General features: G+C 43.5%; 2 protein-coding genes across 6 annotated transcripts in view; both read right to left on the bottom strand.

The window, feature by feature from the left end:
* The window catches only part of LOC308152210 (protocadherin alpha-8-like), a gene marked incomplete at both ends in the record, with an annotated part of 162,064 nt that overhangs the window by 31,708 nt on the left and 112,116 nt on the right, over positions 1–18,240 (bottom strand). The window lies entirely within an intron of this gene.
* On the bottom strand, positions 12,473–15,376 carry LOC308153113 (protocadherin alpha-2-like; the record flags this gene model as incomplete). Its single annotated transcript, XM_080526208.1, has 2 exons — positions 12,473–12,484; positions 13,007–15,376. The coding sequence occupies 2 exons, from the start codon at positions 15,374–15,376 to the stop codon at positions 12,473–12,475; spliced, it is 2,382 nt and encodes a 793-aa protein (XP_080382334.1).

Below are 18,240 nucleotides of genomic sequence, written 5' to 3'. Positions count from 1 at the left end.
GCTGTTGTGTAGGCGGACAGTAATTGCAGAGTCTGTAGAAGCAGAAAAGGCCAGAACGATAAAGAATCTGCATCGATGAGGGAAAATGACAAAACATCCGCTTATCCAGACTGAAAATGATTGCATGATAGACTGATAAAGCATTGGCAGATAGCATGACGACCACAACAGATTATCAACAATATCGACACACCATAAAAAAGCCTGGAATTTATACTTAAAATTATTGGGAATATTTTGTTATGATGGTAGACACACACAACAACATCTAAAATAATAATCAATCCAAAAAGATGAATCTATTTTAATTCATACTGGGTGGAAAGGGAGACAGAGAAGTACTTTTCAGGAACTGTGTCTACACGTATTAGCATTTGCCACAAAAATGGAACAAGTCTATATGTGTTGCTGGTGTTTTGTCTCACTGCCAAAAGCACTGCAGAGATTGCACCCAGAAGAGTAAGGCAGAGAGAGAGAAGATAGTGGTATTGGGACCTCTATTGGTGCAACAGGGTACTGCAAGGACAGAGGACTTGTGATGGACTCCAGTCACAAACCTTCCACTGACCTCCATTCCTAAACTCAGTCAGCACAGAAACCTGATTTCAAGTAGCCAGGTGTTTGTGTGTGTGTGTGGGTGTGTGTGTGTGTGTGTGTGTGTGTGTGTGTGTGTCTGTGTGTGGTCACAACTCCCCTCCTTTTCTCTCTCTTCCCAGTGTCACTGAAGGACAGAGTCAGGCCCCCTCCAGAGGAGAGAGGGTGAAAGAGCAGAGGTATTTTAGAAAGCAAAATGCTGATAGGAGAATCTATATCTGTCATCCGTCCAAGGACAACAACCCTGCAGTCGTGCCAGACATCACAAGTCAATCATCCAACAGACTGATCAGACATCGTCAGCCACACCCCGAACACAGACACACACACCAAACGTCAGAAACAGAACACGAGAGTCATGATGAACATAACGCACAGTCAGAAACCTTTGGTGAAGCACACTTAAGATGTAATCACACACAAAAGACTTCCCACCTCAGATCTTAAACCAACATACAGATGACGATGCCTCTTCCCTGGTGTAAAGTGTGGGATGGATACACTGATCTGGGTGTGTTTGGTGATGCCTGAACCCTGGTATAAAGGGTGGGCAGGATAGACTGATCTGGGTGCGTTTGGTGATGCCTCTCCCCTGTGCATCTCCCTTTTGATATAAAGGGCATGGCAGGATTAAAGGCGGCGGCATAAAGCCCTCCCTGAGGGCGTTGGAAGGGTTAAACAGCACGTGGGCTGTCCTCGTGGTGCCTGAACAGAAATATCAAACCCATTCTTCTGTAGCGAGCCAGTCAACAAAGCTATCAGCTAGAGCAGGCAGGCAGGCTCCGATCCACTCAGGACCCCTGGCTTTGTACACGCTCTGGATGGACATACCCTGGATGTACCCTGTGGTTCTGAGCTCAACAAAGCTAATCTAATGACTGCAACAACAACCTAATGTCACATCCGTCTTCTTTTATCTGTGACCAATTCTCAGCCCTTGGTGTTTCTGCTCAGCTGCTCGGCAAATCATATTCAATGTGTTTGCTTTCATTTCTCGGTCTCTTATTTATTCTTCCTCTCTGTCCCCTTTCTCCCCCTCGTTCATTGGATTGGATAGCCTTATTTCTCTCACTTACCTCATCCCTTCCCCCCTTAGCTACTGCTGCTGCCTGGTTACGCATGTGTTTAATCCACCCCATTTCCTCTCTCTCCCTCTCTCCCTCCCTCCCCCCCTCTTAGAGAAGATGGCAGGGTGGGGGTGGCTGTGCTCTCCCTCTCTCTCGCTCTCTCTGTCTCTCTCCCTCTCTCTTCTTAGATGGAGGTGGCTGTGCTGGTTCTGAGAGTCATCTCCATGGTAACCACAGCTGAATAATGTAAAACCGCCCTCCCAAGGGCCACGCCCTTATAGGAGAAAAACAGGAAGTGACACATGAACACACATGGAGTCTTGGTGTGTGTGTGTGTGTGTTTGTGTGTGTGTGTGTGTGTATGTGTGTGTGTATGCATGCATGCATGGGTGGTGTACATTTATTAGGGAGATTGGAACAAAGCCCTCCACAGAAAAGACAAAGAAATCCCCTCTGAAGGAGCTCCATTGTCTTTTGCCATATCATTGACCATGATGCATCTGAAATCACTACAATAGAGATGCATCATGGTCAATGATGGAGTGAGGAGAACATTTGGGTCATGGTTATTTGGCTGTGGCATTATCTGTTTGGCATTCTGAACCTAAATGGCTGTAGGTTATAGGCATGGCTGTAGGCTGTAGGCATGGGCCTATACATATACATACTGGCCCTGCAGTAGAAACACAATCCAGTTACAATACGCAGCACTTAGCTCGCTACCTCACCCAGGATAATGTACTTAGAAAAATCAATAATTTAATGCGTTTTGAAACATTGAAGAGCAGCAGTGGAAAAGGCTTTTAGCTAACACACATTTTCACACAGTCACTCTATTACACATACTGTCTCGGAACTCACACACATACACTCAGTCAACACAGAGAGGCACACAGTAATACTCCCAAAAAAGCATGGGTGCACACACACACACACGTAATACAAATAATAATACACAGTCAACCACCCACACAGACACACACACACAAACACCATCACACACAAACATGGTGTGACCTGAGGTCTGCTTGAATAAGCCCCTCGACCTCATTCCCCTGGCTGTGGTCCCGCCCAGGCCATGTACCGTAGCTGTGATTGACAGCTGGGTGACGGTGTTGTCAGCCGCCCTGTCCAGCCCAGGCTGTAGAGCTTTCTGAGACGCTCAGGCAATCGAGGGCTCCCTGCTGCTGCTGCCGCTACTGCAGCGAAGAGTGGAAAATTACCAACCCCTCCCCCCTCTCTCTCCCTCTCCCTCACTCTCTCCCTCACACACACACACGCACAGAGAGCAGCAGCCTACAGACAGCACATACTGAACCACGTAAACGCATGGAGAGACCACTCCAGGCTCCGTTACTGTTACCACAGTGAGGTAAACGCAGCATATAGAGCTTGGCCGTGTAGAGAATATACTGTATCTATGGTGTCGCAGACACCCACAGATGATCAATTATGACAATCTTATTATGACAAACGTCAAGCACACTGCAAGAGACAAACAGTTCCATCCATCCATCCATCCACAGCACTGCAATGTGCATAGCCCATGTGGGATCACAGGAAATCCCAATACAATCACATGAACACAGCTCTGATTAACCACCTAGTAGTTACACCGGACCCCTCCCTGAAATGAGGTCAGGCTGAGCGACTAAGACACCACTCACACACTCATTATACAGCCTACACTATTCACATTTACAATGTAAACAAGCACAAGTCTACCATTAAATACCAATAGCATCACTTAGCAGGCATGACCACAACAATACAAAGCACATACAGTGCAGCGTACAGTGTTTGAGGTAATATTCAGTCTCTCCTAATACATAACAGTCGAGCTGCTTACAGGCTGAGAGGAGAGAGAGAGAGCTACCCTGACACACATTAAGCAAGTTAATACAAATATGAGGAATCATGTTTACAGCGCGCTCAGGCGAATGGCACACACGTCTAGGGAGACAGCTCTTAATTCACAATCACTCCTCTCAGCTGCTCCCCGTACACAACAGGGCTGCTGGACTGAGAGAGCGAGGGAGGAGGGAGAGAGACAGTGGGGGAGGGAGAGGAGAAAGAATAACAGAGGAAGAGAATGAAATCGTTAGGGGGAAAGAGAGGCAATGCGACAGAGACAGAGGGAGGGAGAAATCACTCAAGAGGGATAGAGAGGAATTGATAGAGGGAGAGGGATATAGATGAATAGAGAGGGATTGTTATTGAGTGTGGGAACGAGAGACAGTGAGAAAGAACATGGGTGAAGAAAACACATTGAGGGGTGCATACAGAAAAGGAAACGACAGAGGGGTAGATAAAAAAGAGAAAAGGGAGAGGATGAGAGAGAAGGATTACTCACGCACGCAAGAGTGAAAGAAACGGTTGTTACATCTCTAATCCTGCTCGAGGAAGAGAAGAAGAAAGGCATGAAAGAGGCCTATCCCTGTGATCCACACTCCTCCTGAGAACTAAGACTCTGGCCCCTGCCAGCAGACTCACCGACGCTGACACAAACACACTACCCGCTTCGATCATTTATTTCCACCGCTAGAACATCAAACCTATAGGCTTTGACATACAAGAGATTCAACAACATGTAATCACCATCTATCAATCGACCTGGTGAGGGAAGGGAGGGCCTAACTGGCAAAGAGGGTAGACAATTTCAGTCAGGAATTCTGTATCAAGACATGGTGTGATATGAAATACATTTTGAAACGGAAAATTTTTCCCACGTATTTGATCTGATCATCATATATATCGAAAGAGTCCATCCGAACATGCACCAGCGTTACCTTTATAAAGGTTGTGAAATCATCATCATCGGCTATCGTCCAAAAAACATAACACAAACATAAAAACTGTCGTCCTACATCGTCATAAAGAGCAATTCATGGCTTTAGAATCAAGGACGACGTCATAGAGCATGTGAACCTACAGAGTTCAGCACCATGGACAGCAACATAGTATACAACACCAGCAGGTCACGGATAAGGCAAAGAACAGTAAATGAGACATGTTTGAGCAGAGTCAAGCCCTGTTAAGTCCATACAAGGTAAGATAAACGTCTAACATAACACTGTCCGTATAGTTTTCGGTTTGTAACAATCGTGATTAAAAACGAGAAACTGAGAAAGTATAGGTAACCGGTTTGTGGTGGGAATTATGGTCTGTTATGACCCTTGGATCCTGCTAAAGGTATATAATGTACATTTTCTAAATAATTCAATAGTGAAATATGCCAGTTATGCGTGTTTTTCAATCCATCTCACCTTGTCTTTGTTTGGTAATGTTTGAGTCCGGTTAAAAGTGTCTCCTCCGTTAATACTGATCAGTTCTGCATCTGCAGGCGGATAAGCTGCGGGGTAAACCACTACGTCACTCTTCAGCGTGTCTGAGCTGAAACACACGTCATACTGCTGAGTAGATTTAGAGTAAGACCAGCTCCCATCAGGATGTGTGGTGATCATTGGGGCGCTGTACCTGCTGAAACTGCCGTCTGTCCTGTGGCATTTTACAGCTATCAAACTGACGAGGCTCAGTAGAAATATCACTGACACCGAGACAATGGCGATCAGCAAATACAGGTTTAAATCAGAGAAGCTGTCATCCTTTATGGGTGGATGTCTGAATTTAGTCTGCATTTCACCTGTGCTTTCAACCACCACCACATCAATAGACACGGTCGCTGACAGTGAGGGTTCTCCGTTATCAGAAACCAAAACCACCAACGGGTGAGTTTTCAGATCATTGTCACTCATTCTCCTCTTAGTCCGTATTTCCCCGGTGCTGGTTCCGATTCGGAAGAGGCTGGTTCCCTTGGGCTCGGAGATGTGATAAGAAAGCAGCGCATTGTAGCCAGAGTCGGCGTCTACAGCCCTGATCTTGGCCACAAAGTAGCCCGCTTCAGCAGAATAGGGAATGTTCTCAGTGTTAACGGAGCCGTGCTCAGAATAGGGCGCGAGGATACCGGGACTGTTGTCGTTCTCATCCAGGATAAAAACGTTGACAGTCACGTTGCTGCTGAGCGGAGGAACACCAGAGTCTGTGGCCTGAACTTTAAACTGGAACGTTTTTAACTCCTCGTAGTTAAAAGACTGCAGGCTGACTATATCTCCAGTCATTGAATCTATGTTCACTGTTGATGATATCGATCCACTGAGGCCTACAGACCTGTCTAATAAAGAGTACGTCATTTTTGAATTTTCATTTAAATCTGTATCAAACGCGGTTAATGTATAAATAATAACTCCAATCGGCGTGTTCTCTTTGACATAAACATTAATCACGGGTTCTGAGAAGCGTGGAGCGTTGTCATTAACATCAGAAACGTGTACAGTAATAACGCTCGTGCTGGAGAGAGGCGGAGTCCCTTCATCTGTAGCTGTGATGGTGACGTTGTACTGAGAAAAGCTCTCTCTGTCTAAAGGCCCGTCGACCAGTAAAGAATAATAGTTTTTGTAGTTAGATTTGAGTTTGAAAGGAGTAGACCCATCAAGTTTACAGTGGGTGAGGCCATTTTTACCCCCATCTTTATCATTCACTGTCACCAAGGCTACCACTGTCCCCTGCTCAGCATCCTCTTTCACAGGGCTCATGAGTGACGAAACAAATATTTCGGGATCGTTGTCGTTGACATCTACAACTTCCACTAATACTTTAACGTTAGCACTGCGGGGTGGGTTGCCTTTATCTTTTGCCTGAACACGTATCTGGTATGCAGGATTTTCTTCAAAATCCAAATTTGACACAATTGTAATTTCACCTGTATTTGAGTTTATCGAAAAAATGTCTGCAAAGTTAACATTTCCCCGTTCAATGAAAGAATATATAAGCTCGTTGTTAACGCCTTCGTCTAAATCTGTAGCGGTGATAGTTAATATGGCGGTCCCGAGAGCAACATTTTCTGAAACACGCGCTTTATATAGGGGCTGACTAAATGTTGGTGTATTGTCGTTTACATCAATGACGTTAACAACTATTTGTAACGTTCCGGTTTTTTGAGGTTTTCCTCCGTCTACAGCGGTCAGTGTGAGCTGGATCACAGACTGTTTCTCTCGGTCTAAAGCTTTCTGCAGCACCAACTCAGCAGACACACTTTGGTCTCCTCCGCTCTGTACATCCAGGGAGAAATGTTCATTTGGGCTCAGCTTGTAGCTCTTTACCGAGTTAGCCCCGGTATCTGCGTCATTTGCTATCGGTAGCAGATATCTCTCTCCCGTAAAAGAAGATTCAAATATATCAAACGATTTCACTCTTTCATGGAAAGATGGTGAATTATCATTAATATCAAGAATATTAACCTCAATACGGTGGAGATGCATAGGATTGCTCAATATGGCCTCTATGTTTAAAGAGCATTTTACCGTAATCGGACAAAGCTCCTCTCGGTCTATCCTTTCGTTAACAAACAGAATCCCCGTTTTCAAGTTAGCTTCGAAATACATCTTACTATTTCCCGACACAATCCGAAGCCCCCTGGACTCCAGTTCCTGAACGTTAAGATGTATATCCTTAGCGAGATTCCCCACAAATGTGCCTTTGTCCACCTCCTCCGAAACGGAGTATGATATCTGCGCCGCAGACCAATGAAATAAGCAAATGAGGGAGAAGCAATGAATCCAGCTTTCTCTCTGTTCCAGAAGACCCATCGCTGTTTGTACAAGTGAACGCAATATCGAACATTTATCAATGAAATCCGGTGTATATTCCGTTACATTTCAGGGATTCCATACACAACAACCCGGCCAGCCCTGTACGTTTCACCACCATCCCAGTGTTTCTCTTCACAAAGCGGTCGGGACTGCTGACGCTTTTCTCCCTATTCAGAGAGGAGGAGTCTTTGAATATTGACGACATTATTGTATCTGGTCTCCAGCGACATCATGTGTTTCTTCTCCACTTAAACGGATTACAGATAGGCCTATACTTTATTTATAATTAGTGGGTACCAGTATAACATTTGATGACATCTGGTGATAGCAAGCAAATTGCACTATGTCAACACTGACTCGGTGAGTCACAAAAAACAAACGAGATATTCAAATCATGTCTCAACATACACAGTACGTTAGATTCAATACAAAATGCCAAGTGTGCGAGGTAAATAGGCCTACTTCTATCACAGAATAGGCCTACTAATCTGAAATGTGTTCTATTGTCAAAAAGGAGAATGAAATTACTACAACCAAGGACAATAATAATAATAAGTGCAGACCAAATTTAGTTTGAACAGGGCCATATTCCACTAAAGGTGGCTTAATATAGCGGCGCTATAAATAAATGCGGCGCTCAGGGAACTCGAGATTGGTATTCAAGCCTCAGGTGATTCCTCGAATGAGGATCAGCCTTGTGTCATCAGTGTTCACAGAAGACAGGCTTACAAATCTTCGATATGGGCGCGTGCACGCAGACATAAAAAGCCCTGAAGTGTCGATCTGTCCAAATGAATATACTCCACTCTGCAGGGGTACTACATTTGCGCAGAATTCCGAATTATTGATTTTTATGAAAACGGAAAAATAAGATGTAAAATAGTGCAATACTGCCGCAATTAACAAGGCGAGGGAAATGGTTTGGCAAGAAATTGCTGACCGATTAAATGCGTAGGTCATACTAGCCCCAGTTATTGTTATATGTTCATATTTTAATAAATGAATATTACTACTGTGGTGATATCCACAGCAGGCTACAAACCATCATATCGCCACAATGGCCTAGTGGTATTGACTGCTGCCATAGGATTTATTCGTCATTTTATATCAGTGGTTCGAATCCCTCTACAGACGCACTTTTTACTGCATTTCGTTGTCTGAATCTAATCTAAAATCTCAACTAAAAAAGTATTGTAGGCTATAAAATTATGGTGCAGGCTAATTTACAAGAACTGACACGATTACAATGGTGTTTGAAACCTTTGCATGAAATCTTCGGTTAAATGTAAAAAAAAAAAAAATGGATGACTTAGTCAAGTCTCGAACTCGCAACCTTTGGAACTCGAGTCCGCAGCCTTAACCACTACGCCAGCCAGACCGCTGTCATGACGGCAATGCAAGTTGAGACAATTACTTCTTTTTTTTTTTACACTCTTTTCTTTATCTATCTATCACACTTTCAAAATATCAAGTTATCTATCACACAATCAAACTATCTATCGATCGATCACACTTTCAAAATATCAAATTATCTATCTATCACACAGTCAAACTATCTAATCTATCTATCTCATGTGAAGTGGGAACTAATATTTCCTAAAAGACACATGAGGAACTTTCGTTCAGGGTTTAGTTTCCGCCTGTGAGCCTTTTTTGACGCACGGATGACTATAGCCTGTGTTTTAGCCTGGTCGGGACCAGGCTAATTATATCTGACTCAGAAGGAGCTCAACCAAGCAGCGAATTATTTGAGCCACATTGATGGCACCGAACGCAAGCTAACATTTTCGAGGCTTAGAACTTTATCGAGGCTTAGAACTTTATCGAGCTTTGTGGAATAGGGCCCAGAATGAACACATAAAGGACAGCAACATCTCTCATTATAAGTCGCTTTGGATGAAAGCGTCTGCTAAACGGTAAAAATGTAAATGTAAAAGATCATTTTGAACTACACACTTTGATGAAACATTTTTAAAAGGGTTAGTAGTTTTAATGTTCACGAACCTTTGATGAAGCTATAGGTGATCACCAATTGAAAAATAAACAAGTATAGTGCAGGTAACTAAACTGCGCGGTTCATCCTCGAAGCCAAAACAGCAGGAACGTTTCAGCACCAGAATGGACAGCGTTTTTTCAGTGCAGGTTATACCCTTGTTATTCGACTCAGCGTCACTATTTTCGCCACCACATGTCGTATTCAATCAACCATAATACAATGACGCTGCATATAAGACAAAACATAAAGGCATACGTTGTTACGTTGTATGGATTTGGCATGTTGGATGCACATTCATCCTACATACCTTGTCTTTGTTTGGTAATGTTTGAGTCCGGTTAAAAGTGTCTCCTCCATTAATACTGATCAGTTCTGCATCTGCAGGCGGATAAGGTGCGGGGTAAACCACTACGTCACTCTTCAGCGTGTCTGAGCTGAAACACACGTCATACTGCTGAGTAGATTTAGAGTAAGACCAGCTCCCGTCAGGATGTGTGGTGATCATTGGGGCGCTGTACCTGCTGAAACTGCCGTCTGTCCTGTGGCATTTTACAGCTATTAAACTGACGAGGCTCAGTAGAAATACTACTGACACCGAGACAATGGCGATCAGCAAATACAGGTTTAAATCCGAGAAGCTGTCATCCTTTATGGGTGGATGTCTGAATTTAGTCTGGATTTCATCTGTGCTTTCAACCACCACCACATCAATAGACACAGTCGCTGACAGTGAGGGTTCTCCGTTATCAGAAACCAACACCACCAACGGGTGAGTTTTCAGATCATTGTCACTCATTCTCCTCTTAGTCCGTATTTCCCCGGTGCTGGTTCCGATTCGGAAGAGGCCTGTTCCCTTGGGCTCAGAGATGTGATAAGAAAGCAGCGCATTGTAGCCAGAGTCGGCGTCTACAGCCCTGATCTTGGCCACAAAGTAGCCCGCTTCAGCAGAATAGGGAATGTTCTCAGTGTTAACGGAGCCGTGCTCAGAATAGGGCGCGAGGATACCGGGACTGTTGTCATTCTCATCCAGGATAAAAACGTTCACAGTCACGTTGCTGCTGAGCGGAGGAACACCAGAATCTGTGGCCTGAACTTTAAACTGGAACGTTTTTAACTCCTCGTAGTTAAAAGATTGTAGGCAGACTATATCTCCTGTCTCTGAGTTTATATTTACCATTGTAGACAGAGGAACGGAGTTGCTGTTCCTCTCTAAAAACGAATAGGTCATCTGTCCATTTTCATTTACGTCAGCATCAACAGCAGACACGGTTTTAATCAACGCATTTACCGGACTGTTCTCTCTGACATAAACATTAATAATGGGTTCTGAGAAGTGTGGAGCATTGTCATTAACATCAGAAACGTGTACAGTAATAACGCTCGTGCTGGAGAGAGGCGGAGTCCCTTCATCTGTAGCTGTGATGGTGACGTTGTACTGAGAAAAGCTCTCTCTGTCTAGAGGGCCGTCCACCACTAAAGAATAGTCGTTCTTGTAGTTCGAACTCAGTTTAAAGGGAAGATGCCCAACCAGTTTACAGTTAGTCAGTCCATTTTTCCCACCGTCTTTATCTATTACGGTCACCAAAGCGACTACCGTCCCTATCTCAGCATCCTCCTTCACTGGGCTCATGAGTGACGTCAACGATAACTCAGGAGCATTGTCATTGACATCAATAACTTCCACCAATACTTTACAGTGTGTACTGCGTGGTGGAGAGCCTCTGTCCTTTGCCTGGACACGAATCTCATAAGCGGGGTTTGATTCGTAATCTATACTTCCCGTGACAGTAATTTCTCCAGTTGCCGAATTAATAGTAAAATGGTCATGTGCATTCAAACTACCTCGACCAATAAATGAATAATTAATTTCACTGTTTATTCCTTCGTCTATATCGGTAGCATTGAGTGTCAATAAAGATGAACCAAATGGGATGTTCTCTACGATACGAACCTTATAAAGTGGTTTACTAAATGTTGGTGTATTATCATTTGAATCCAAAACGTTAACAATGATGAGCAGTGTCCCGGACCTTGGAGGTTTTCCTCCGTCTACAGCGGTCAGTGTGAGCTGGATCACAGGCTGTTTCTCTCGGTCTAAAGCTTTCTGCAGCACCAACTCAGCAGACACACTCTGGTCTCCTCCGCTCTGTACATCTAGGGAGAAATACTCATTCTGGCTCAGCTTGTAGCTCTTTACCGAGTTAGCTCCCATATCTGCGTCATTTGCTATTCGTAGTGGAAACCTTTCCCCGGGATATGCAGCCTCTGTTATATTTAGTGTTTGAGTTTTTTCTAGGAAAGATGGTGCATTATCATTTATATCCAAAATATGTATCTCTATACGGTGAAGATGCATGGGTTGGTTCAATATGGCCTGTATGTTTAAAGAGCACTTTACCGTATTCGGACAAAGCTCCTCTCGGTCTATCCTTTCGTTAACAAAGAGAATACCCGTTTTCAAATTCGCTTCGAAATACATCTTACTATATCCCGATACTATCCGAAGCCCCCTGGTCTCTAGTTCCTGTATGTTGAGGTTTAAATCCTTGGCGAGATTCCCCACAAACGTGCCTTTGTCCACCTCCTCCGAAACGGAGTATGATATCTGCGCCGCGGACCAATCAAATAAACAAAGCAGCGCGACACAATGAATCCAAACGCTTTCTCTTTGTATTCGGCGACCCATTGCTGCTTCCAATACGCAACTGAATCCAAGTTACGGTCATTTATCCTTGAAACCTGAAGTATTCCGTTATTGGAGTACACAGCCCAGCCCTCTCCTTCTCACCACCATTCGAGTGTTTCTCTTCACAAAGCGCTCGGGACTGATGATGACGCTTCTCTTTTCTCATTTACGGAGGAGGAGTCTTAGAATATTACATTCTGTGGTATCAGCGACATCGTGTGTTACTTTTGTTCTTAATAATAGCCTAATATTATGGTGGATTCTATACGATGGTGTAGCAAATCATTAATTCGAAAATCATTCAATTATTAAACCAATATCATGTTAATTACAACATACTAATCTAGGCAAACGCGATAGTTCAATCATGGTGCCAACCGTATGATACAGTATGACCCCTGTCATGTTAGCCGATAATATATATGCAGTTGTAAATCAAGACAATGAAGGAAAACTCAACAATCATGAGCCTATAAGACAGCTATCTAATAGCCTAAGAGAGCCATTTGGGTAAAAGTCCTAAAACACATTGATAGAAAATCGGTTGAAACAACACTTCCCCACTCAAGGAGGCTTTACGAAAACAGTCTTAAATTGTTTAATTAAATAGTGTTAAAGCTGGAAATGATTAATGTCGTTCATATGTGAAAAGCCTAGACAGCAGAACAGGAATGACCGTTGACCCTCGCTACCAAAACAAGGCCACAGTTCCAGCACCATGGACAGCATATTGTTCAGCGTGACAATGCAGTTTGACGGTACAGAAATGCGAAAACATGATATACAGCCCGCAAAGAAATTAGGTACAATGAAGAATTCGATTCTGCTCCCACCTTTGCCAAAATTGGGTATGACATTTTTTAAAGACATTTAGGCTAATGTATTTTCATCATAATTGGCACTCTGACAATCATAGGAATTGAACAGGCTACCATAGCTAAACAAGAAGCAATTAAAACAAGCATTTTACGTTACATGGATATGCCAAGTTTGATGTAAATCTATCATAACATACCTTGTCTTTGTTGGGTAATGTTTGAGTCCGGTTAAAAGTGTCTCCTCCGTTAATACTGATCAGTTCTGCATCTGCAGGCGGATAAGCTGCGGGGTAAACCACTACGTCACTCTTCAGCGTGTCTGAGCTGAAACACACGTCATACTGCTGAGTAGATTTAGAGTAAGACCAGCTCCCGTCAGGATGTGTGGTGATCATTGGGGCGCTGTACCTGCTGAAACTGCCGTCTGTCCTGTGGCATTTTACAGCTATTAAACTGACGAGGCTCAGCAAAAATACTACTGACACCGAGACAATGGCGATCAGCAAATACAGGTTTAAATCAGAGAAGCTGTCATCCTTTATCGGCGCATTTCTGAATGTAGTCTGTATTTCCCCTGTGCTTTCAACCACCACCACATCAATAGACACAGTCGCTGAGAGTGAGGGTTCTCCGTTATCAGAAACTAACACCACCAACGGGTGAGTTTTCTGATCATTGTCACTCATTCTCCTCTTAGTCCGTATTTCCCCGGTACTGGTTCCAATTCGGAAAAGACTGGTACCAGAGATGTGATAAGAAAGCAGCGCATTGTATCCAGAGTCGGCGTCTACAGCCCTGATCTTGGCCACAAAGTAGCCCGCTTCAGCAGAATAGGGAATGTTCTCAGTGTTAACGGGGCCGTGCTCAGAATAGGGCGCGAGGATACCGGGACTGTTGTCGTTCTCATCCAGGATAAAAACGTTCACAGTCACGTTGCTGCTGAGCGGAGGAACACCAGAGTCTGTGGCCTGAACTTTAAACTGGAACGTTTTTAACTCCTCGTAGTTAAAAGACTGCAGGCTGACTATATCTCCAGTCTCTGAGTTCATATTTATGAACGACGATATTGAAATACTTTTAGCAGAAGTGTCTAATAATGAGTACGTTATTTTAGCATTTTCATGTAAATCTGGATCAAATGTAGATATTGTACAAAGGACAGCGTCTACCGGGCTGTTCTCTCTGACATAAACATTAATGACGGGGTCTGAGAAGCGTGGAGCGTTGTCATTAACATCAGAAACGTGTACAGTAATAACGCTCGTGCTGGAGAGAGGCGGAGTCCCTTCATCTGTAGCTGTGATGGTGACGTTGTACTGAGAAAAGCTCTCTCTGTCTAGAGGCCCATCAACCACTAAAGAATAATAGTTTTTGTAATTCGATTTTAAACTAAACGGAGAAGACCCAACAAGTGTACAAGTAGTGAGCCCATTCTTTCCATCGTCTTTATCTGTAACTGTCACCAAAGCGACCACTGTTCCTATCTCAGCATCCTCCTTGACTGGACTCATCAGTGACGTCACCGTTATTTCAGGAGCATTGTCATTGATATCAATCACTTCAACCAGGACTTTGGAGTAACCACTGCGAGGTGAATGTCCTTGGTCCGTCGCTTGGACACGAATCTCGTATGCTGCATTTTCCTCGTGATCTAAATTCGCCTTAACACTAATATCACCAGTTTGTGAATCAATTGAGAAAACATCAGCAGAGTTCACATTTCCACGCTTCATGAATGAGTATATAATCTCAGCATGTGGACCCTCATCTAAATCTGTAGCGCCCATTTTTAATATTGTTGTACCTAGAGATACATTTTCATTCACACGGACCTTATAAAGAGGTTTACTAAATGTGGGGTTGTTATCATTGACATCTATTACATTAACAATAATTCTTAAAGTCCCTGATTTAAGAGGTTTTCCTCCATCTAAAGCGGTCATTGTGAGCTGGATCACAGGCTGTTTCTCTCGGTCTAAAGCTTTCTGCAGCACCAACTCGGCAGACACGCTCTCCTCTCCTCCGCTCTGTACATCCAGAGAGAAATGTTCATTCGGGCTCAGCTTGTAGCTCTTTACCGAGTTAGCCCCGGTATCTGCGTCATTTGCAATTGGTAGTGGATATCGATCACCAGAAAACGACGACTCTGAAATGTTAAAGGTATGAAACATTTCTAGAAATGACGGTGCATTATCGTTTATGTCTAAAATGTTAATCTCAATACGGTGTAGATTCATAGGGTTGCTTAATATGGCCTCTATGTTTAAGGAACACTTTACCGTTTTCGGACAAAGCCCCTCTCGGTCTATCCTTTCGTTAACAAAGAGAATACCCGTTTTCAAATTCGCTTCGAAATACATCTTACTATATCCCGATACAATCCGAAGCCCCCTCGACTCCATTTCCTTCACGTTTAGATGTAAATCCTTAGCGAGATTCCCCACAAACGTGCCTTTGTCCACCTCCTCCGAAACGGAGTATGATATCTGCGCCGCAGACCAGTCAAATAAACAAAGCAGCGCGACACAATGAATCCAAACGCTTTCTCTTTGTCTTCGGTGACCCATTGCTGCTTTCAATACGCAACTGAATCCAAGTTACGGTCATTTATCCTTGAAACCTGAAGTATTCCGTTATTGGAGTACACAGCCCAGCCCTCTCCTTCTCACCACCATTCGAGTGTTTCTCTTCACAAAGCGCTCGGGACTGATGATGACGCTTCTCTTTTCTCATTTACGGAGGAGGAGTCTTAGAATATTACATTCTGTGGTATCAGCGACATCGTGTGTTACTTTTGTTCTTAATAATAGCCTAATATTATGGTGGATTCTATACGTTGGTGTAGCAAATCATTAATTCGAAAATCATTCAATTATTAAACCAACATCATATTAATTACAACATACTAATCTAGGCAAACGCGATAGTTTAATCATGGTGCCAACCGTATGATACAGTATGACCCCTGTCATGTTAGCCGATAATATATATGCAGTTGTAAATCAAGACAATGAATGAAAACTCAACAATCATGAGCCTATAAGACAGCTAGGCGACAGCTAGATCCATTTGGGTAAAAGCTCTAAAACACATTGATAGTTTAAATCGGTTGAAACAACACTCCCCAGAGGCTTTACAAAAAACAGTCTTTAATTGCACTTAATTAAATAGTGTTGAAGCTGGAAATGATTAATGTCGTTCATATGTGAAAAGCCTAGACAGAGAACAGGAATGACCGTTGACCCTCGCTACCAAAACAAGGCCACAATTCCAGCACCATGGACAGCATATTGTTCAGCGTGACAATGCAGTTTGACGGTACAGAAATGCGAAAACATGATATACAGCCCGCAAAGAAATTAGGTACAATGAAGAATTCGATTCTGCTCCCACCTTTGCCAACATTGGGTATGACATTTTTTAAAGACATTTAGGCTAATGTATTTTCATCATAATTGGCACTCTGACAATCATAGGAATTGAACAGACCATAGCTAAACAAGAACCAATTAAAACAAGCATTTTACGTTACATGGATATGCCAAGTTTGATGTAAATCTATCATAACATACCTTGTCTTTGTTGGGTAATGTTTGAGTCCGGTTAAAAGTGTCTCCTCCGTTAATACTGATCAGTTCTGCATCTGCAGGCGGATAAGGTGCGGGGTAAACCACTACGTCACTCTTCAGCGTGTCTGAGCTGAAACACACGTCATACTGCTGAGTAGATTTAGAGTAAGACCAGCTCCCGTCAGGATGTGTGGTGATCATTGGGGCGCTGTACTTGCTGAAACTGCCGTCTGTCCTGTGGCATTTTACAGCTATTAAACTGATGAGGCTCAGCAAAAATACTACTGACACCGAGACAATGGCGATCAGCAAATACAGGTTTAAATCAGAGAAGCTGTCATCCTTTATCGGCGCATGTCTGAATTTAGTCTGTATTTCACCTGTGCTTTCAACCACCACCACATCAATAGACACAGTCGCTGAGAGTGAGGGTTCTCCGTTATCAGAAACTAACACCACCAACGGGTGAGTTTTCTGATCATTGTCACTCATTCTCCTCTTAGTCCGTATTTCCCCGGTGCTGGTTCCAATTCGGAAAAGACTGGTACCCTTAGGCTCAGAGATGTGATAAGAAAGCAGCGCATTGTAGCCAGAGTCGGCGTCTACAGCCCTGATCTTGGCCACAAAGTAGCCTGCTTCAGCAGAATAGGGAATGTTCTCAGTGTTAACGGAGCCGTGCTCAGAATAGGGCGCGAGGATACCGGGACTGTTGTCGTTCTCATCCAGGATAAAAACGTTGACAGTCACGTTGCTGCTGAGCGGAGGAACACCAGAGTCTGTGGCCTGAACTTTAAACTGGAACGTTTTTAATTCCTCATAGTTATAAGACTGCAGGCTGACTATATCTCCAGTCTCTGAGTTCATATTTATGAACGACGATATTGAAATACTTTTAGCAGAAGTGTCTAATAATGAGTACGTTATTTTAGCATTTTCATGTAAATCTGGATCAAATGTAGATATTGTACAAAGGACAGCGTCTACCGGGCTGTTCTCTCTGACATAAACATTAACCACGGGCTCTGAGAAGCGTGGAGCGTTGTCATTAACATCAGAAACGTGTACAGTAATAACGCTCGTGCTGGAGAGAGGCGGAGTCCCTTCATCTGTAGCTGTGATGGTGACGTTGTACTGAGAAAAGCTCTCTCTGTCTAGAGGCCCGTCAACGACTAAAGAATAATAGTTTTTGTAATTCGATTTTAAACTAAACGGAGAAGACCCAACAAGTGTACAAGTAGTGAGGCCATTCTTTCCATCGTCTTTATCTGTAACCGTCACCAACGCGACCACTGTTCCTATCTCAGCATCCTCCTTGACTGGGCTCATCAGTGACGTCACCGTTATTTCAGGAGCATTGTCATTTATATCAATCACTTCAACCAGGACTTTAGAGTAAACACTGCGAGGTGAAGCGCCTTGGTCCGTCGCTTGGACACGAATCTCGTATGCTGCATGTTCTTCATGATCTAAATTGGCCTTAACAATAATATCACCACTTTGTGAATCAATTGAGAAAACTGCAGCAGAGATTACATTCCCACGCTTCATGAATAAATATTTGATCTCAGCATTTGGACCCTCATCTACATCTGTAGCCTCCAGTTGTAATATTGTTGTACCTAGAGATACATTTTCATTTACACGGACCTTATAAAGAGGTTTACTAAATGTCGGCGTGTTATCATTGACATCTATTACATTAACAATGATTTGTGACGTCCCTGATCTGACAGGCTTTCCTCCGTCTACAGCGGTCAGTGTGAGCTGGATCACAGGCTGTTTCTCTCGGTCTAAAGCTTTCTGCAGCACCAACTCAGCAGACACACTCTGGTCTCCTCCGCTCTGTACATCCAGGGAGAAAT

Source organism: Nansenia antarctica, assembly GCF_963989245.1.
Source record: "Nansenia antarctica genome assembly, chromosome: 3".
NCBI classification, from domain to species: Eukaryota; Metazoa; Chordata; class Actinopteri; order Argentiniformes; family Microstomatidae; genus Nansenia; species Nansenia antarctica.
This window is presented reverse-complemented; position numbering and strand designations above follow the sequence as displayed.